Source organism: Thermobia domestica, chromosome 9 (genome assembly GCF_964235325.1).
Source record: "Thermobia domestica chromosome 9, izTheDome1.hap1.1, whole genome shotgun sequence".
Lineage (NCBI taxonomy): Eukaryota > Metazoa > Arthropoda > Insecta > Zygentoma > Lepismatidae > Thermobia > Thermobia domestica.
The window spans coordinates 219,361,248-219,383,913 of record NC_137462.1 but is presented as its reverse complement, the minus strand read 5'-3'; the positions used below and the strand labels follow the sequence as shown (position 1 = coordinate 219,383,913).

General features: G+C 36.9%; 1 protein-coding gene and 1 non-coding gene across 3 annotated transcripts in view; both read left to right on the top strand.

Annotated features, from left to right (window-relative positions):
• Positions 1-2,123: 2,123 nt before the first annotated feature.
• The window catches only part of LOC145660602 (uncharacterized), a 1,167,369-nt gene continuing 1,146,826 nt past the window's right edge, over positions 2,124-22,666 (top strand). For both annotated transcript variants that reach the window (XM_081725864.1, XM_081725863.1), the window contains exon 1: positions 2,124-2,597. In XM_081725864.1, the coding sequence (XP_081581990.1) occupies positions 2,501-2,597 (97 nt within the window). In that variant the 5' untranslated portion in view covers positions 2,124-2,500. The remainder of the gene's footprint in view (positions 2,598-22,666) is intronic.
• TRNAR-UCG (transfer RNA arginine (anticodon UCG)) lies at positions 16,029-16,103 on the top strand. The gene has a single exon. It is a non-coding gene; the product is annotated as a tRNA-Arg (tRNA).

Below are 22,666 nucleotides of genomic sequence, written 5' to 3'. Positions count from 1 at the left end.
GATTTGCATAGTCAAATTGCCTAATTTTGAAATTGTTCAATTATGCCTCGCCAATTTGACGTCAATGCTATTCCCTGTTCAGCGTAAACTCTAAACTCCGATAAACAAAATATTTGTATCCTTCCGCTTGCCACAAATACGATTGGCTAGTGATGTATTACTCCCAATCCCCACGGGGAGGAGCAAATTACACACGTGCATTTTGACAATATTGTCTTGTGTTGTCCATATTGTCCAGATATCTACAGCAGCAGCACAAAAGAAGGAAAAAAAGAAAAAATCTGGAAAGATTAAAACACACACACACACACACACACACACACACACACATATATATATATATATATATATATATATATATATATATATATACCGGTATATATTTGAATTTCGCTGGTAAACAATTGCTGCTTAGTGAGTAAAGATTTAGCTTGTTGGTGTTTCACAACAACACTCGCGGAACCAGGATTCATGCCAGCCTTCTTTTAGGCTTGAAAGCAGAACACGCGTCCACAGTTGAATTGGCGCCATTATTACTGTGCGTGCTTAGTGTTTATTTCTATCGTTTCATTAACCACACTTGATTGCAGTATTATTAGATAAGCCGTATTATATTTTTGTCATTTATAATAATGTAGCAGTTTTATATGGAGCTTCATAGTAAAAGTAATAATCAAATCATATTAACTATTTTGCGGAGGAGTACAAGCGTCGGTTGGCCAACAGCAAATTAGCGAGATTTAGTTTCACGTGGCTTTGTTTATCGCAATTTAGAGCTTAGGCCGAACAGGGTTTAGGTATTTGAGTCATGAGTAACGTTCGGTTTTGATTTTTAAGCAGTAATGTAGGAATTCAGATATTTCAGCAGGAAAGATTCGCGTTGCCATATTTCAGGATTTCGATCTTATATTTTGGCTAACTTAACATTAATGTGGGCTATTAAAACGTAATAACGTCTAAATTTGAGTAGTATTCAATAGGAACGTAGCAGGATAGATTCGCATAGTTAGATTATGAAATGTTGATATTTGTCTTAACTAATCGAAGCATATTCGCTGAACTGATGTTTTAAGAATTTTGCTGATTTTGATGTGGACATAAAGTGAGTATAGGAAGTATTCCTGATGTTTAAAAGTTTAGTAGTTGGCAGAGAATATAGATCATCGAATTAATTTTGAACAATTGTTCAATATTAGGTTTAGCGAAGGAAGGAAATTTTCAAGATGAGCATATAAATTACTACCGTTAAATGGGCCTAAACCAGGCATAACGTGGCTAATCTAGTTACTGGGACTGCGATGACTCTGTAGTAGAGCGTCCACCTCTGCTGCGTGGGTTCCTTAATTCGATACCAGCTCGCGGGAATGGAGCTTTGTTTGTGTTCAACACACTATTGTGCTTGTATCTTCTTGGAGATGTCTCGTTTCCTCTCACTTTTATAATTGAACCATTTCATTTATTTTCATTATCACCGTCTCTTTAATAGTACAGGATTTCATTTCGTTTCATTTGTGACTAGTCTAAAATATGCCTTTTAAAGATTTGTTTTTGTTTATAAAATACCTATTATATAAATTTGCCTTTCACATTAATTCAGGTGACCACAAATAATATATGTAAACATACAGTATATAATAATGATAATCCGGAAGTTAACGAAATATCTCTAGAAAATCCATGCATGAAATTTTGTGCACATCATCATATGATGCAACTTAGCATACAGAATTTTTAATGCTGTTCATAGTTCTTCAACGATACTGCTTTGTTGTATATATATATATATATATATTTAGAATGCAGATCACGATTAATTCAACCGAAATGCAAATTTCTCCATATAACTAGTTCACTCGTAATTATAGAACTAAGCAAATAAACAGGCATTACCAACTCTTTGAACATATGCTATCACTGTTAGAGGCAGTTACTCTTAGATAATAACAATACGCATAGGTTAATGCGTAACTCTTCAGGAATATAACAAGGGAAATATATCCCTATGTAAATATGTGATAGTTGTAGTGATGCTATTGAAGAGGAGAGGAAGATGTAAAAGAAGGGGAAGGGAGAAATATAATGTAGTCACGTGACTTGATGGGGAGTTTCGTGTTGAGATCGAGTGGAGAGTTAGTTGGGTGTGTCTATCGACTGAGTGCACAGGGGACTTCCAACAGTTGAATACTGCTTCGCGCCTTAAACGGAACATCGAGTGCGCGTCCGGTTCGTTACAACTTTGAAACGTGTAAAGCTCGTGCGCGGAGTGAATAGTATACGGTGTTTGTGATCAAGTGATAGTGTTCATTTTCTTCGTTATAGTGCATCTAATATATTTTTCAACTAATTAAAGACTCAAATATAATATTTATTTGTGAATTGTGATAAAAGTGTGTGTAAATTTAAAGAAAATAACCATCTGTTTTGCTTTCGCGAAGTTAGTGGCGTAATCACATGGTGACCGTGACCTCTGATTGTTAGAGAAGTTTACCAAATATTGACCATGGGGTGTAATACAACGAAAGAGGCGGTTCAACCTGTTGAAAACGCGGTAACGGACCAATCAAATGGTGGCAAAAAGTTGTCGGAACCTCCTATAGGTAGGTTGGTGACATATATTGTTAAGATTTCCTAGAATATCTTAAGCAATCGTAAATATCCATGAATGTAAAATGAAGAATAAAAAGCAAGTTTGTTATTTGAATTAGTTTTCTCTAAATTGATATCAAGACATCAGTTTAAAGTGATTTGTTGTGGCATATGTGTCAGAGATAGTGTACGGGTGTCTGAGATCTTTTATTATCTGTCAGTAACTTTGATGCGAATATTTTTCTCCTTTCTTTTTTCTTCACTTTTAATAGGAAATGTAATTATTCATAATTTAACCGAAAATCATAGTAAAATTACTCCTTCAAATCAAAGTTATGTTGAAATGAACGTAATAAACATTTTTGCTAAACATTTTTGTAAGCCTACTTTCTGTACGCACACGAAAATACTTAGTAATCATAAATGGGCGAAATGTGAGAAACAGTTTCGTATTCTCTCACGCTTACCTCATATCAATGCTGTCACTATCAGTAAACTTTTGTCTTTCGCGCAACTGAATACCGAAATAGTGCCTTCATACTTTATAAAGTTTTATTCTTGTGCCGAAGACAATTGAATAGACCAACAATGAATGTAACACAGTTTCAGGAAAATCCGAAAATACAAAAAGTCAAAAATAATTATTCTGTGGGCGTTTCTCAGATTTTCTCTCTGATCGCATTTTGGTACTCACGGGATGTCCTTAAACATATATTATTTGCATTCATAATATTTTCGTAATAGAAAGAGAAGTTTCACTTGTTCGAACTAATTAAAAACTTAAAAAATTATCGATAATCGGGCATTTGTCTTGAACACTGATGGTGTTGTCATATTACAATGTAATATCAAGTATCTCTTAAGGATCTCTGAAGCAACGATCTGCAACTTGTGTACTACGGAAAGGTGAAGGTTGTGACGCGAACTTTAATCTATTGTACGAAATTATTACTTGTAGTTTCTTTTTTAATTCTATCGCAGTTACTGTCTTTCATGTACTTATATAACATGTCATTCTCTGCCTCTGATTATTTAAGATGGCACTTGTTTATTATTTAGCATGCCGCAATTTTTTATGTATTTAAGTAATTAAATGTAACTTATTAACATCACAGATGTTATTAGATCCTAAATTAGTTCGCTACCGCTGCGATTTGTGGTTCTTTTGATACCGCATGTTTTGCTCACATCCTTTCCACGCAAAAAAAATAAATAAAATAAAATAAAATAAAAAAAATAAAAAATAAAATAAAATAAAAAATAAAATAAAATAAAATAAAAATTAAAATTAAAAAAAAAACTACTGGGCTTAGTAAAACTCTACTTGTATTTTGCTATTTATTACGATGTTCTGGTATTTGACCCTTTTTGTCAGTGCTTTTTCAACTTTATTACTTTTTTACTGTATCGATGCGCACACCCATTGTTAGACATCAGTTTAAAGAAATTGGTGTGATATGTAGGCCTATGTCACGTCCTTCGAAGAGCGTAGATCCTACCTCTTACAATTATTTCAGTTCTACCTCAGCTGTGATCTGAAGTAGTCTGAATATTGATTGCTAATCAGTAGTTACTCTTGCTATTTTCTGTTATTATTACTGAACTACTTTATATTTTCAAGATGCACAAATTCCTTGTACGGAATGTTCCATCCACGATGCAAGTAGTAAAAGGCTAAGCCAGAAAAACAGAAACAAACAAACAAAAATTAGCGCATGGGCAGTAGCGGGTCAATTGTCTTGTGATTGAAATCTGGAATGCTGCTTACCAAGTCTCTGTAAATAGAGAGCATCGCTACCGCAAATAGTATTTCTTCTCTCATAGTGTTCCGAAGAAAGTTTATTTTTTTTCGAGTAGAGAAGCACCTGCCTCCTTCGACAATCGGCATTTTGTTGGCATTCTTTAAATGAATATAGAGGACAGAAATTAAATTTTCAATGACTATGTGTTTTTGTATGCTGCCTACTGTAAAGGAGCATGAAATCTAAAGATTTATTTTTTCTTCGAGGCATCATTTAATAAATATTTGTCATTTTTCATCGATGGGAATTACCGTGTATTGGAAAACTATTAAATTTGATGCTGAACTTCCTTTGAAAATGTGAACTTCTCTTTAGTGAATACAGTTGTATATTTTCAGGTAGGAAGGAAAACATGTATCGTGATCGCAAATTTAGATATTTTTGCTATTATCAGCTTATTTTATTTTATTTATTATTCATTCTGTAGACCATATTACATGTATACTTGCCTGTTGAGTCTTTCTGATTTGAATTCTTGTGTTACGATGTTTTGAATCAGGGAACCCGATGAAATCAAAATTAAGGTACCGATTAAACATAAGAATATGTAGATTTCTGTTGTACAAGGTAAGGTTATTAATAAAATCTCCAATGTCATTATTTCACTATCACTAATTATTTCCTAGATTAAAAGTTACTTGGGCTTATGGTTCGATTTCAGCTCGTGCCAAATTGGTTTTGTGGTGGACGAACACAGTAAGTGGGTTTTCTTGCAGTTTCATCCGATTCTTCCCACTTTCTTCATTCCACTATTTCATTCACTCTCATCCTCACCACCTCCTTTAGCCTACAAGTCATACATAACCATGTGAAACGTGTAAAACTGAAAGATTTCATTTCACAATTCTTACTTACACGGCAATGAAAAATATTGACGAGGGATTAATTATAAATTACTAAACTGTGTGGAATGGGAGGGAGTATCATAAATCTTAAGTTCAGTTTTACTCATCTTTAACTGCAATTACACTTTGTTTTTCATTAGATACACCTCCTCACTTCCTTATTGTTATCTCCTGACTTCACGGTTGGTATTACATACAAAATCGAACCTATGACCTGACCTATAAAGAGAACATAATAGAAAAAATATAAATGCAGTACTATTTAGCCTGATATCAAGAATTGTACCACATTCTCTGTAGAATGAAGCAAACGTTTCAATAGTTATCACACATATTGTTCTGTGATATGAGGAGAAGGAAATTGGGAATAAGTCGCAAAAATGTCTTCCAAAATAGCTCTATTGCGAAGTTGTGCGTCCTCTAAAGCGTCACCGGAGCCTGTAGGAGTCAGAATGCGAATTAAATGACATTTTATAGCCCCCCTGCACATCCGAGAAATTGAACGTGGGGGAATTTTGAAGCTTATCGGAGACATCCAATTCTTTAGAGGGGATTTTCCCCTCATCCCCCTCTGGTAAAAGTCGCACACTGGTGGGAGTACACAATTAAACTGTACCTTGAAAATACTAGGAGGCATACGGATAGGAGGTATATCCTTAAAACAAGAGAGGAAATATAGTATGATACAGTAAGAACGAAATAGTGAACAAAAGGTTATCGGAGTGGGGGGGGGATTAGTGGATAACGTGGGTTTGTCCCAATTCAACTGTAGCCCAGTTGCTGTTTAAAATGATTGCTTCATTCTACAGAGAATGTGGTACAAATCTTCATATCAGGATAAATAGTACTGTGTTTATATATATTTATATTATATTCTCTTTATAGGTCAGGTCATAGGTTCTGTTTGTGTACAGAGTGTATTGGTATAAAACCTTCCCTCTCATACCTATTCCGTCTATCAAAAAGAAACTTGGTACACCGGTTTCCTAAGCCCTATAGTATTTTTCGAGATACGTTTGGATTATATGCTTTTTACCCAAGGCCACTCCAGAGGAAGACCAAAGTTGATGGGAGGGAATTTTCCTTGTTCAGGTACGTTATGAGCACCAATAGCTATTTTACTGCGAGTCTACGATTTTCTTTTTAGTAACATGGATAATGGGCCCCAGGGACTTACTCCGTTATCCATGGCACCTAAGTTTTTGTGCATGAACATACTTATGTTATTTTTATCAAATGGACTAGATTTGATTCGGATGTGCGAATGACATCTGTCCGTTCCTTATCAGTAATGCTGCTATGGCTTCCTGTAAATCGAAACAACATTTATCAAAAATATTCTTCTCTGGCGAGCAAAGATGTCTACTATTTTCGTCGGTTGTTGAAAAATAATAATAAAAAAAGTTGATAACAGCTATAGTAGGTATTTGAGAAAAAGTAGAGGAAGTGTCATAAGGTAACTGAGCTTATACTAAAATAAAGAAATCACACGCAATATCTGATATGGTGAAGCCTGCTTGTAAAGAAATAGTAAAAATGATCCTGGGTTTAAATCAGAAGCTGCTAGTAAAATTTGAAAAATTCTCCTGTCTGCTGACACTATCAGTCGCCGAATTGACATGGTGCGACATTGAGGACATTATGAAGAAGGTATATAACGGTTAGAAGTTCTCACTTCAGATCGACGAATCTGCTGATATTAGCGGCCATTCACAGCTTCTTTCTTACATTTGCTATATCGATGAAAATAGCAAATTACTAATTTCTTTCTTTGCAAAGAACTTTTTAAGCGAGCCATCAGTGTAGAAATACTTCGTCTAACTAATAAATGTGCGCTCCATAATGAATTAAAATGGAAGGATTGTGTCTGTGCTACGGGTCCATTTCCATGACAAGCCGAGTGAAAGGATTTGCAGTTAAAATGCCCGAAGCAAATCCTAACATATAATGTGAGCAGTGCCTCATTCACCGTGAAGATATTGTTGGTTAGTCCTTGCCATCTTTTTTCAAAGTTGTGCTGAACGAAGAAGTAAAAGTCTTAAAATTTATAAAATCGCGAACCCTAAATTGACGGCTTTTTTTCGTTTTGTGTCAGAAAATGGAATCAGAGCATAGTACATCCCTTCTATCCCATCCATCTAGAAATACGATGCTTATCATTAGGGAAGGTGTTAAAGCGAATGTTTGAACTTAAAGGAGATCTGTGCATTTTTTTTACCATTGAAGGGCATGAGTACTTACGCGGATTTGTTTCGATAGTATGTAACCTGGCATATTTTTCCGATATTTTCATACATTTGAATTAGTTGAACATAAAAATATAAGATAAGAACAAAAATGTGCTTACTATGGGTACGAATAACATTAAAGGATTTACGAATGAGCTAAATTTGTGGATAAAGAGAATTGAAAATGAGTCGTTCGAGTGTTCCCAAATGTCTGTCGACTTCCTAACTGTAATAAAGTTGTTATGAATTTAATTAAAGAACATTTACAAACCCTGCAGCAGAAACTCGAAAAGTACTTCAGGGAGAGTTTCAAAATTTTGACTTGATTTTTGATCCATTCATTGTGAATTCAGAGCATCACACAAGAAACTATTCCTGATACAGGATTTAATTCTTGGTAGTCAGCAACAAAAATATCTCCGCTATGACTGCTTTAACTCCATTAGGTCGGGTCCAGTGCGTTCGCTGTTTTCAAAAACGCCTGAAGAGATTGAACCGAATTTACACCTATTTCAATCAGTAAACGACAGAGTGCAAGACTGTGGAACACAGACAGGCTTTTGCTGTGGAATTTATGCACAGATGCACATACCACACATACAAAAATCTGTGCTTTAAGATTAATCTATCTTGTTTGGAGCATGTTTTCCAATAAGATCCATATATCACTGACATTACAATGCGTTGTGTGGATGATGTATTATTTTCCTACATTCTGTATTTGAGAAGAAAGAAGGAACACTGATTATGCATGAGTTAGAAACTGATTGAAATTAATTGAAACTATCAAATTTGGAACAATTGAAAGAAATAAGATTGTAAATCTTTATCTCTTTTCGTTACCTACTCTATCCTACTCTATAAATAGTTCTCCGTCATTCTAGTATCTCTTTCCTTCTTCAGAGGAGAAGATCTTGCATACCATACTGAGTATGGATTGAAATTGAAATTGAAGTATGTTAAAAATTTCAGACGTGCAAGGATTCAAACTCGAGCCACCTGAATAGGAAACCAATGCGGTAACCTTATCTACTAACCGGCCGCTTACTTCCTGTTGCCCAAAACAAATTGAAAGCCTTTATTTTAAGGCTAGTCCAGATAGAAAGCCTGCGTGAAGAGTCAAGCATTAGATGATTTATTTATAATTTCCAACTTCAAATCAGAAGCAGGGCAAATTGACCAAATTTAATGTGTTGTTGCTGGGTTCGATTCCCTAATAGTATCTCTTTTGTATTGTTAAACAGGATTGAGAAATGTTTCCATTGTATCTATTCTAGATATTGCAGCGAAATTTGGGATACATATTACGTATAGGACATAATATTTTTCCAGGTAGATTATTTTCTAGTATCTGTGGCCAGGAGCACTCCATGGCGCCATATCTCCAAAAGAAGAAAATTCCCTATTTATCCTAAATTTTTCTTTTTTGTACATTATGAACATATGTGTCTGGCACTATTTGGAAGCTTGTTCTATTCTGAAGAAAATGACGTATTAACCATGATACTAGAATAATTAGTTCTGCGTTTGGAAACTTCTATTGTGTGTATATATATATATCCTGCTTTTTTCCCATTTATATATCCAAAATTATGGAAACGCCCAAATAAAAGATAGGATTTTAAAAGAATTTCATTAGTAACACTGCGTTAGTAGTGCAGGAGGAAAACTTTTAGGACATCGTGATGTTGATGGCCGCCAAATTGAATTCACTTTAATTTTCTTAACTGAAAACCATATGTTGCGATACATTTTTCTCATCTGGAATTTTGTATGGTATTCAATGCTGTGTTTCTTTTTGTTTTATCACTGACCATAACGAAGTTATGACTATTTTTTGGTTTCCCCAAAGTCAGTTACATTCCACACAATTCTCCCGATTAAAGGATGTGTTCAATGTGTTGTTCATTCGTTAAATTATCAGAGTCAATCTTTTTCCCCATTCATACAAGGTGTTGCTCAAATTGCTTTCAGGTGTGCTTGCAACGCGTTTGTTATGCGTTCCTTTAGGATTTTTAATATCCCTAATTTTCACTGAATACACAATTGACTTGAAATGTCCCCAAAGATAAAAATCTAAGAGAGTGAGGTGAGGGGAACGTGGTGGCCACTCCACAGCACTGCATCTACCGATCCCCGAGTTGAGAAACTGCACATCTAAATATTCAAGGACACAATTTTTATAATGAGGAGGGGCACCATCGTGTTGGTAGAAGATAAAGAATATCCCATCTTGAGATAACAGGAATGGCAAGATATCTTCTTCCACCATTCGACGATACTCGATTGCTGTTAAGGTACCATTGATAAACAAAGGACCCACTACACGGATCTGTCACACACCACACCACAGAATAACTTCCAGGAATGCCAACAGATATTTCACACCAATGGGGATTGGTGTCCGATCAGTAACGGATATTCTGTTTGTTCACCTCACCAGAAAGTTGGCCTCAGCTGTGAATAAGACTTCGTAGGCGAAACGGGGATTTTGACGTATTTGTTCTGTTGTCCATTCTGCGAATTTCAAACGCCGATCGAAATCATCCTCTAATAGGTGGTGATGCAATTGCAGCTTGTGGAGATGCTACTTATGCAGGGAGAAAATACGTATGATGGATGTGGGACTAATAACTCTTGCCTAGGACAAACGACGAGGGCTTCGATTCGGACTCTTGCTAAATGCTGCCAACATTGACATAGATGTTGTCTCTTCAGCTGCCGTGCATGGTTTGCCTGATTTTTGTTCGTTGGCTACGGACCCTGTTTCTCTGAATTTCTTGGTCAACTTGCTTATTGTTGCATGACTAATGGGTGCCGGTTGTTTGAATCATCAATAACAACTCTTGTGCTTCGGTCTCCTGACATCAAATTGATCTCAATGCGTTCTACCTGCGTTACACACATGTTATATATATATATATATATATATATATATATATATATATATATATATATATATATATATATATATATATATATATATATATATATATATACAGGGTTTTCATAAAGTCTGGACGGATTTAATTTTCATAAAAATGCTCATAATGAAATCAAATAAAGTGCAAACGGTAGCAGAAGGATTAAATTTTTAGTTGGCAACACTGTTAGTTGGAACATGTTGGCAGTTGGAACATGGCGACGTTCTCCTTTCAGCCATCATGTTCTCAGATGAGGCAACCTTCCATGTCTCCGGGAAGGTTAACCGACACAACTGTCGCGTTTGGGGCACGGAAAACCCAAAGGAATTTGAGACACATGAGAGAGAGATAGCCCTAAAGTGAACGTTTGGTGCGCTGTGTCCTATGATCATCTCATTGGACCGTTCTTTTTTGAAGAGGAGACCGTGAATGGAGATTCGTACCTGGATATGTTGGACGTAAATGGCGCCCAGTTGGAGGTGTGGCGGTGAATGAACTGAGCTGGTGCAGATTACAGGTAAAAATTTAATCCTTCCGCTACCGTTTGCACTTTATTTGATTTCAATATGAGCATCTTTATGTAAATTATAAGCGAATTAAATCCGCCCATACTTTATGAAAACCCTGTAACTCTCGTATATATGCAGATATGCGAGAGATAGACTTATAAACTTAACACGTCCGTTGTAAAACATGATAAGTGACAAAGTAATATTTTCTGTATTGAATAAATATGTAGTACAAAATAGGTCGCAAAAAATTATAATAATACTGAGACAATGGGTAATATCAATAAAACGAAGAAGTTACTCATTACGCTCAATTTTGAAGTAGTTACTCGCATTGGTATCAATAAAAAGAGAACTGAGCGCTACTCGTCTTGGCTGACCTCGGAGAAGCCCCTCCCGTTTAGAGCAACCACACCTCCATTCTCGAGCTGAGTAACTACTCCGCGTTTGGTATCAATAAAATTCTGAGACTGCTCTGTGGTGCGAGTAACTTCTCCAAATTTGTGGAGTAAACTCAGTAGGTGACTCTGCGAAATATGGCAGAGTATATGATTGTTTTGTAACGTAGAAAAACTTATAAACTGTGTAGAAATGTTGCAAATGGTGATTACAAAAAAAGAAAAAAAAACTTTGTAGGTTCAAGAAAGAAAATGGGTGATATCAATAAAAATAAGTAACTACTCCTGAGAAGTCCTGCTCGAGAATCGGAGTAATTACAGCAGGAGTAATCTCCTCCCTCAATTTCGTAACAATAAAACAAGCGACTACTCACGTCTAGACTGCTCCAGATTTATGAACATTCACTCGCGTTTCATCTGCGCGTAGCATTGAGTCGTATCAATAAAAGAAGTGATTACTCATTTATCCCATCCGTCGCGCGGTCATTTTGTTGTTTTTAACCTATGCCATAGTATCCTAAACACCATGGAACGGGCAAGTAGCGACGACAGCTTCAATCACAGTGCATTTGTGGATGTTATAAAAGAGTTTTCAGTGGTACTTTCAAAGTTACAGTTACCAGAAAGTAAACGAAGGAAAGCCGAAGCTTTGAAGGCAATTACAGTGAAATGCAACAAAATACCAAACACATCTACGACTGAGACACAAATCCAAAAGAAAATATTTAATATTCGAGCGAGAATAAACAAAAAAGAAAAAAAAGAAAAAAAACGAAAACAAGAAAGTAACACTGAAACCATGGGGAAACCTATTGGAGATGATGGATGTTGATTCGAATCCAGCAATATCAAGATTAACACGACAAGCGCATATCACGTGTTGTCCAAGGTCTTTGTAGATTGTTTGACTTTAAGAACGAAATCAGACACCTGGCCCCTTTGTTTCCTTTTAAGAGAAGTCCAGCCAGTCACGTCATAAAGCAAGTCCATCTGATTGCGTTTTCCACACCATACGTGTCCCCTTTCGCCTTGACATAAACAAAATACATTCTCATGGATACACCCTTCCTATCAACGTTGAGTTGAGTTTATTTTGAGTTTAACGTCCTTTTCAGTAGCGATGCTACATGAGACGGGATCCACTGATTAACGTGGAATCCGAACCACATGCGCTCCCGCCGGAAATCGAACGCGGATCTCCCATGCCAAAGGCTAACCACTTAGCCACGAACGAGCTCTTCCTATTAGTGTATTCGTCTCCAAAATACTAGGTTTCTTTATTGCCACGTGTGTATAGTCAAGTGCTCCGATAGCACCCTGAAATGTTCTTGTTCTTGCCACTCTGTCTTTGCTGTTTGCATATTACGCACACTTCCGGAAATAATCCATTTTCAGATTTCGCAATAATCGCATCCATTACACTTGTAGTAGTCATAGACACAGTACTTTGAGTCACACCAGAATCCCCTGACATTCCGACCTGGAATCCCGGATTACTCAAGTAACGCAAGAAAACCTGCATCTTTTCCTCATTACGTAGTGCAACACCCTGTTGATTCTTCTAAAAACTGTTGTGCTAACCACTCTACATTTTCTTTCATGAACCTATATTGTTTTTTGTAATCTCCATTTGCAACATTTCTATGCAGTTTACAAGTTTTTCTACGTAGCAAAACAATTATATGCTGTGCCATATTTCTCACGGAGTCACCTATTTAGCTTGCTCCACAAATTTGGAGAAGTTACTAGCATCACAGAGGAGTCTTTGATTTTTATTGATATCAAACGCGGAGTAGTTACTCGGCTCGAGAATACAGGTGTGGTTACTTCAAAAGGGCGGGGCTTCTCCGAGGTCAGCCGAGACGAGTATTGCTCAGTTCTCTTTTTATTGATACCAATGCGAGTAACTACTACAAAATTGGGAATAATGAGTAACTTCTCCGTTTTATTGATATGACCCAATGTAGAGTGGATAGTACATAATTTTTTTGGAGAATCTACCGAAACTCGAGATAGTGCACTAAGTAATGACGAAAAGATGCTTTTTTTTTTTTTTTTTTTTTTTGCGCGCGTTACGTGAGTGAACCGGGATTCCAGGTCGGAGTGTCAGAAGATTCTGGTGTGGCTCAAAGTACTGTTGAGCTTATTTTGAGTTAAACATCCCTTTCAGCAGCGAGGCTATATGAGACGGGACTTACTGATTAACGTGAATCTGAACTACATGAACTCGCGCAGGGAATCGAACCCGGGTCTCCCACGCCAAAAGCGCGTATGCTATCTTAAAGTACTGTGTCTATGACTGTTACAAGCGTAATGGATGCCGTTATTGCGAAATCTGAAAACTTGATTAAGTTTCCGGCAAGTGTGCGTAATATGCAAGGAGCAAAGGCTGAGTGGAAAAGAACAATATATGTTACATTTCCGGATGCTATCGAAGCACTTGATTGTACACATGTGACAATGAAGAAAACTAGTATTTTTTTTTTTTTTTGGAGACGTTAATACAAAGGGGGTATATATGTGTATGTATTTTGTTTATGTCAAGGCGGAGGGGGACAGGAAGGGGCGGAAGGATTGTTTTGCAGCGTAGAAAAACTTATAAGATGCATAGAAATGTTGGAAATGGTGATTACAAAAAACATTATAGGTTCATGAAAGAAAATGTAGAGTGGTTAGCACAACATTTTTTAGAAGAGTCAACCGAAGGTTGGGGTGGGGCACTACGTAATAACAAGAAGATGCGGGTTTTCTTGCTTTACGTGAGTGATCCGGGATTCCAGGTCGCAGTGTCAGAAGATTCTGGTGTGGCTCAAAGTATTGTGTCTATGACTGCTACAAGTGTAATGGATGCGATTATTGCGAAATCTGAAAACTGGATTTTTCCGGCAAGTGTGAGTAACATGCAAACAGCAAAGAGAGAGTGGCAAGGACAATATACATTTCCGGATGCCATCGGAGCACTTGACTATACAATGTGGCAATGAAGAAACCGAGTATTTTGGAGACTAATATGTTAATAGGAAGAACTCCTTCGTGGCTAAGCGGATAGCGTACACGCCTTTGGCGTAGAAGACCCGCGTTCGATTCCCGGCGGGAGCTCATGTGGTTCGGATTCCACGTTAATCAGTAGGTCCCGTCTCATATAGCTTCGCTACTGAAAGGGACGTTAGACACAAAATCAACTCAACGTTGATAGAAAGGGGGTATACATGTGAATGTGTTTTGTTTATGTCAAGGCAAAAGAGGACACGTATGGATGGTGTGGAAAACGCAACCAGATGGACGTGCTTTATGACGTGACTGACTGGACTTTTTTTTATAAAAAAAATAAAGGAAACAAAGGGGCCAGGTGTCTGATTTCGTTCTTAAAGCCAAACAATCTACAATGACCTTGGACAACACGTGATATGCACTTGTCGTGCTAATCTTCATATTGCTGGATTCGAATCAACATCCATCAGCTCCAATACGTTCGTTCCCATGGTTTCAGTATTACTTTGTTTACCGTTTTTTAAAATTAGTCTTTTGTTTTAATCTCGCTCAAATATTAAAGATTCTGTTCTGAATTTGTGTCTCAGTCGTAGATGCATTTCATATTTCGTTCTATTTCATTGTAATTATCTTCTAAGTTTCGACTTTCCTTCGTTTCCTTTCTAGTAACTGTGACTTTGAAAATACAACTCGAAACTTTTTTAAAATTAATATCCACAAATGCACTTTGATTGAAATTGTCATTGCTGCTTGCCCCTTACGCGGCGTTTAGGATACTGCGCCATAGGTTACCCACAACGAAATGACCGCGTAACGGATGGCAAAAATGAGTAATCAATCCTTTTATTGATACGACTCACTACTACGCGCAGAGAAACGCGAGTGAACGTTCATTAATCTGGAGCAACCTAGACCTGAGTATTAGTGCTATTGAATTTTTGTGACATTTGCGGTTTTTGGTTTTCGAGAAAACCGTTTTTTTGAAAACTGAAACCGCAAAAGCGGTTTTCAAAACCGAAACCGCAAAAGCTCTTTTCGAACGCAAAAACCGCCCGAAACCGTGTTTGTGGTTTATAAGCGAAAGCATGTTTGTCCTTTTCAAAGCAGAAACAATGTTTACTGTTTTTAATTACACCTTTTAAGAATTGTGAAAGCATCTATCAATCGAGACAATTATATAGATTTATATGTGTTTTTCTAACTTTTTTATTTGCTCCAAGACTATTATGGTAATATGTGCAGCATTGTGCGAAAGGCATAGTTCGATGGTTGTACAGTTCGCGGCATAGAAATTGTTACAAGAATTCTAAGTCCAAATTAATAACAAACTCTTGCCCCGTTTTCTTATGCATCCAGAAATTCATGTCTCAATCGATTAGTTGCTTCTAGTATTCAATAAAACTCCTCCCCATCCTCCACCTCTCCTTGTCTAAAGCAGTGAGTGTGACGTAATACACTCTTTCCATTCAGCTGAAAAAGAAACAGGAATCAAGTTTACAACGTTATAGCTTTAAAACAGTCTTTTCCATTCGTTTGATTTGAAATATTTTTAAGAGCCTAAAATTAAAAAAAAAAGTCACACAATGTTTCCAGAGCTTCGTAAAGACCTTTAGTTTCATTCTTTCCCCTTCATTAAAGATTGCAAGCTAGTAAGATGTTTCCGAAGAAATCTATGGCACGCACAGAGCTCTAAAATATCTACTGACAGAAATGAGTGTTATTCAACGATTCATTTCATTTCTTGTGGCCCCGCGTAGCGTAGTCGCTAACGCTCTCGCCTTCGGTGCGAGCGGTCCCGGGTTCGATTCCCGGTGGGGTCACTCGGTCGAAAAAATGTAACAGCTTTTTCAGGCCAGCCACCCTGAATGAGGTTTTCCTGGGTTTTCCTCATTCACACCAGGCAAATGCCGGGGTGGTACCTAACTTATAGGTCCCAGGCCGCTTCCTTCCTTCCCCAATCCTTTCTTCCTTCCCTTTCCCCGGATTGTGTGCTCGCCGAGGGACGTCATCCCTCAAATCGTGAAGGGCTAAATGGCCTTAGATGCCGAAAGCCCAAAAATCCAAAACATCCATCATTTCATTTCTTTTAAGTAATTGCAAGCAAATGTTCCAGGGGGAGGGTCATTTGGGCAGAACAGGAGGGTGTAATTCCCCTCCCTTGAGCTTTATAAATACGTATTGTTTGATCAAATGTATAGTAATACACTAATAAAAAATTGAAAATCTTATGTCGGCGGAGAATATCCCACCCCCGAATAAAATCTAAAAGACACTGCTTTTAGCAACAAAAAAACTATACAGTTACGATAGCACATTGCTAGAGAGCTTACATTTGGTTTCAAGAGTCGAAGGTTTGATCTCAATCCATATGAGTTCCTGGGCGACATTGAGAGAGAGGGATAGAGAGAGAGAAATTCAAGTATGGAGACAGAGAGGGATGATTTATATCACAGATTTAGAATTGGGGAAAAATGATCGGACAACATTCGTATTATGACGAAAATTGTGATTTTGTGAAACAGAAGAAGGGAAGGTTTCGAACTGCGAGGATCACATTAGGCAGTTGTCGAATTAAGGTGGACAACACTTTTTAGAGCATCAGATGATTACGAAGGCAAAGAAAGATCTTGAGAACTGAGGAATTAAGAATTTAAAAAATCTAAAACTTCCGAGACGGGTTTCGAACCACGAACATTGTAGTTATCGAACCATGACTTTATCCATTCTGCTGCGGAGAACTCTATGTACTCGTTTACTACGTTTCCTTTAGCTACGTTGAAAGCTAACTTAATAGGATAGTCCAAAAGTTGACTCGGTGGATGCGCCGTTCAAATAGGACGTAAACCTCTTCTACCTTAGTTATAATGTATCGTTGCGGATATAAATCATTGATCAGGTAAGGCGACTGCTTTGAAACAAATGCAGAGTATGAGAATTAAATCAGTCATATCTGTGGTTTCGTGTGGAGAAGAAACAAACTTGTGAACCAAAGGTTTAAGAACAACTCAAGTTATTAATATAAACTTTGCCGAAGATTATTCACTTATATCATCATAAAAGGAATACGAAAGACGTTCTGAAGCGAAGAAATACAACTTTGCAAAGGGAGGCAAAATACCTAAAGTAACGAGACTGAAGACGAATCATTTATGGCGTAGTGATTGTGGTTCAGTGGTCAAGGCGCTGGATCAGTAATTTGGAGGTTCGTGGTTCAAATCCACGTCGGGCATTTCTTTTTTTACTTTAGGATTTTTGATGGCGATTGATCGACGATGACACACGTTTTATTATATTCAGATATTTGAATATTCGGATGTTTCAATGCTTGAACTACCGAATCTTCATGAATAATAATAGTAATGATCATAAACTAATAATAATAATTATTATCTCGTAGAAGATTAAAAGCTAGGAGCTAATTATCGCTCAGTTCATACCATTACAAGCAGAAACGTGACATTTGACAATAATATTTTGGTTTTGTTTAATGTTGCCCACGAGAAGAGAAATTTTTCATCTCGTTTCTTAAACAAACAAAAAATGAGAATTAACATTTTACATTCGAGACGGGACAAGGCTAACTCAAATTATCGTCTCGCTTTAGAGATGAGAATCGAGACGAGACGAAAAGTATCGTAAACATTTCTCGTCATAGTATATGGGGCCACGGTGGCTTAGTGGTAGAGCGTTCACCTCTGGTGCTTGGGGTCCCGGGTTCGATCTCAGCCCCCGCCAAGTGGACTTTGTGGTGGACGAACACCGTGTGCGCGGGTTTTCTCGGGGTTCTCCCGTTTCCTCCCACTTTCTTTATTCCACCATTTTATTTATCACTCATCATCACCGTCTCCTTTAGCCTAACCGGCATACACGTGGGACGTAAAACTCAAAGATTTCATTTCATTTTTTTTCGAAATAGTGTATGTCCATTCTTTAAGTAACAATTGCTCTGTAGACTGAATCTTATAGGATTTTTGTTACTTTGTATTTCAGAGCTCATTGAATTATGGTCTGTGTAGGTATTCTTGTAGCAAAGATTTTATAATTACCTCTGCATATCCTAAAAATTAGTTTATTATTTGTCTCACTGTTGAGTGATGTTCAGTTATTTTTATTACAGTTATTTTCCTTAAAACATACAGTAGAATACCTTCTACATGAAACTTTAGTGGAAAGCTTTTGTTTAAAATGTGGGTAGTTGCAGAGACTTGTCTTGAAGATACGGAACCCCCTCTCCGAAATCCCTACGTTTAAGTAAGTTTTGCCAAATTTTAGGGCAACTTTAAAACTTTTAATACCATTTATTATTATTATTATTATTATTATTATTATTATTATTATTATTATTATTATTATTATTATTATTATTATTATTATTACTGAAGTGTTGTTAATTTAATGGTTCACCCTCTTCCACCCAGCTCCCTCCTAGTGGGCATTGTGCTGAACAAACACCCTGTGTGTAGGTTTTCTCCAGGTTCCGTTTCCTCCTACTTTCTTTATTCCAATATTTCTTTCATTCTCATCATCGACGTCTTCTGTAGCTTAGCCGGCATAACCATTACTTAAAAACAAAATTTCTTACGGCTCTTGTGAGGTCTGTATCCCTACTTTGTACATGAAATTTACCTCGAAACATTCCGTTAGAACATTTAGCTAGTTGTAGGGACGTATGCAGAGGGTATGCCCTGATGGTCCTACCACTTCTATTCCAACCGCGAGTTAGCCTTGTCCCGTCTCGAATGTAAAATGTTAATTCTCATTTTTTTGTTTGTTTTAGAAACGAGATGAAAAATTTCTCGTCTCATGGGCAACATTAAACAAAACCAAAATATTATTGTCAAATGTCACGTTTCTGCTTGTAATGGTATGAACTGAGTGATAATTAGCTCCTAGCTTTTAATCTTCTACGAGATAATAATTATTATTATTAGTTTATGATTATTACTATTATTATTCATGAAGATGTGATAGTTCAAGTATTGAAACATCCGAGTATTCAAATATCTGAATATAATAAAACGTGTGTCATCGTCGATCAATCGCCATCAAAAATCCTAAAGTAAAAAAAGAAATGCCCGCCGTGGATTCGAACCACGAACCTCCAAATTACTGATCCAGCGCCTTGACCACTTTTTTTAAAAGTTAACTGAGCCACCGAACGTGCCTCAGCAACTTACTTGACCTAACTACACTTGACTTGCTTTACGTGGTTTACTCGGTTAACTGGCTTTACCTAGGAACGACAGGGACACGAACACAGAAACATCGATGACAATTAACAACACTGAACCACAATCACTACGCGATAAATGATTCGTCTTCAGTCTCGTTACTTTAGGTTTCTTTGCCTCCCTTTGCAAAGTTATATTTCTTCGTTTCAGAACTTCTTTCGTATTCCTTTTATGATGATATAAGTGAATAATCTTCGGCAAAGTTTATATTAATAACTTGAGTTGTCCTTAAGCCTTTGGTTCACAAGTTTGTTTCTTCTCCACACGAAACCACAGATATGACTGGTTTAATTCTCATACTCTGCATTTGTTTCAAAGCAGTCGCCTTACCTGATCAATGATTTATATCCGCAACGATACATTGTAACTAAGTTAGAAGAGGTTTACGTCCTATCTGAACGGCGCATCCACCGAGTCAACTTTTGGACTATCCCATTAAGTTAGCTTTCAACGTAGCTAAAGGAAACGTAGTAAACGAGTACATAGAGTTCTCCGCAGCAGAATGGATAAAGTCATGGTTCTATAACTACAATGTTCGTGGTTCGAAACCCGTCTCGGAAGTTTTAGATTTTTTAACACGTTGACTGCCAAGCTTTCCGATGGAATTTTTCCATTCAGGCCTTTATTACCATAAGTTCCCATTCCTTCTAAAACGTTTATTTATTATATTATTTGTTCACGTAGAGTGACCGTTTCGAAGAAAAAAATTTTTGATTGTCGGTCACGCGTGCCCGACGCGGCGTAGAACTTAAAATTCCTTTGCCTGCGCCGCGTCGGGCAGCCTGTCGGTCACCGTCCCGATTTGCATCTTTATTATTCTTTTCAACACCTCACGGGTTCTGGTGATTTTTTTTTTTTTTGTTCTATGCTCTTACTCTAGCCTGGTATGTGGAAAATATTGAAATATTAGTTTTGTCTGTTTCATCAAGAACTCATTGTTGATACGAAGAAACCTTTTTTCGTTTGTTGGAATTATAGTGCGTTGTATATAAAACTGCAATATGTCTAAACGTAAAAGACTCTGAAACCACGTAAATTGTTTGTATCACCATCAAAAATTGAAAATACACTTTATGAGGACATGTCTGATGAGAACTTCGATATATCTTCCGACGATGATTCAGATTATATACAAAGTGTTTCGGATGAGAATTCTTGGTGTACATCAAGTGACAGCGAAGCTGAAAGTGGTAATATAAGTGGTAACGTAAAGAAGAAAGTACATATTTCTTCTCCCCGGATGGATGTGATCTCTCCTCTGCCTCTACGTCTCAAGGAGAAAATATACGCAGTATATCGTCCAACAGTTGTATATCTTCAACGCCAACAGCACATAATCTTCCACGTTATCATCAACGAAGTAAGAAAGTAAGACCTGGTATGTACCAGCAATGGACACAACCTACGGGATGCCAAGCGCAAGTAATACAATTTATGGAAAACGTTGCTGCAGCTTTAGCACAGAGTGAACCTGGTGAGTTTTTCTCTTGCATGGTGGATGATAAGATGATAAATTTGATAGTTGATCAAACTAATGTGTATGCCACTCAAGTGTTAACAAGTGTTTATGATGTAGGACCGTCGTCAAGATTACACGATTGGGTACCGACTGACAAAAATGAAATCAGAAAATTTCTAGGTCTAGTTGCGTATATGGGAGTAGTGAAAATGCCATCGTTGTCAGATTATTGGAGCAAGGAGGACATGTTCAGAAACACTTTCGCGCCTTCTATCATGTCAAGGAACAGATTCGAAATGCTTCTTCGTATGATCCACTTTGCTGACAACAATGCGTGTCCTCCAGGAGACCGGCTTCATAAAGTTCAGGGCCTGATTGATTTGTTAGTTGACAATTTTCAGAAAGCTTACACACCATCTGAAACAGTTTGTGTGGATGAGACCATTCCGAAGGAGACTTATTATGCGGCAATATATCAAACAAAAGAGACACAAATATGGTATTAAAGTGTTTAAATTGTGTTGTGGATCTGGTTATACATATAGACTTTTAGTATATGCTGGTAAAAACTTGGGACACACCAGAACAACTCCTACATCTGTTGTTATGGCTCTTTGTGAACCCCTTTTGCACACCGGAAGAACAGTTTGCACGGACAATCGGTATACAAGTATTGAATTAGCAAACAAACTTTTAGATGCCGATACTCATTTGATTGGGACGCTGCGTTCAAACAGAAAGGGCAATCCTCAAGATGTTGTAAACAAGAATCTCAAAAGAAATGAAGTTGTAGCTAAACAAAATGAAAGAGGAATAACGGTGTTAAAATGGAATGATAAAAGAAACGTTCTAGTTCTGTCGACCAAACATTCAGATGAAGTTGTAGATGTGCAGCGCACATGCGGACAAATCGAGAAGCCTAAGATGATAGTGGAATATAACAAAGCAAAATCGTCTGATGTAGATATGTCAGATCTACATCAAATCGTAGATATGTCAGATCAAATGGCGGCGTATTCATCTCCTCTAAGAAAAGCTTTGAAATGGTACTGCAAGCTGGCATTCGAATTACTACTTTCTACATCAATGGTGAATGCCCTGATTTTGTACAAAAAAGTTACTGGAGATAATATAAAAGTTGTGGAATTCAGAAAATCAGTAATCCGTTACCTGGTCTCTCAAAACATACAACCAGCAGAAAAAGCAATTCCAATGTGCAGGCCCAGAAGATTTCGACACGAATTAAGAAGACGACAAGGAAAAGCAAAACAAACAAGAAAATACTGTAAAAACTGTTACAAAGAGAATACTACAGTGATGTCAAGGAAGTTGGCAGCAAATCGAACGAAGAAAGTAGTTACCTACTGCACAGGATGTGAAGGTGAACCAACGCTTTGTTTGAAGTGCTTCAACAAATGTCACAGAGATCTTTCCATGTAAATAAATGTTTATGTTGAGTTTACAAACATTCATAATGTAAAAGACAATTTGCAATATATAAAACAAAATTTGATACTAAACAATATACTGTATGTAACATTTTCTACGAATTTCACATAAAAATATTATTTCTATTTTATGTAAGCATTATATATGTTATTTCTATTTTATGTAAGCATTATGTAACACAATATTGCTTCAAATATGTAATACAATATGTAAAACAATATTTGTATATTGAATAATGTATGGA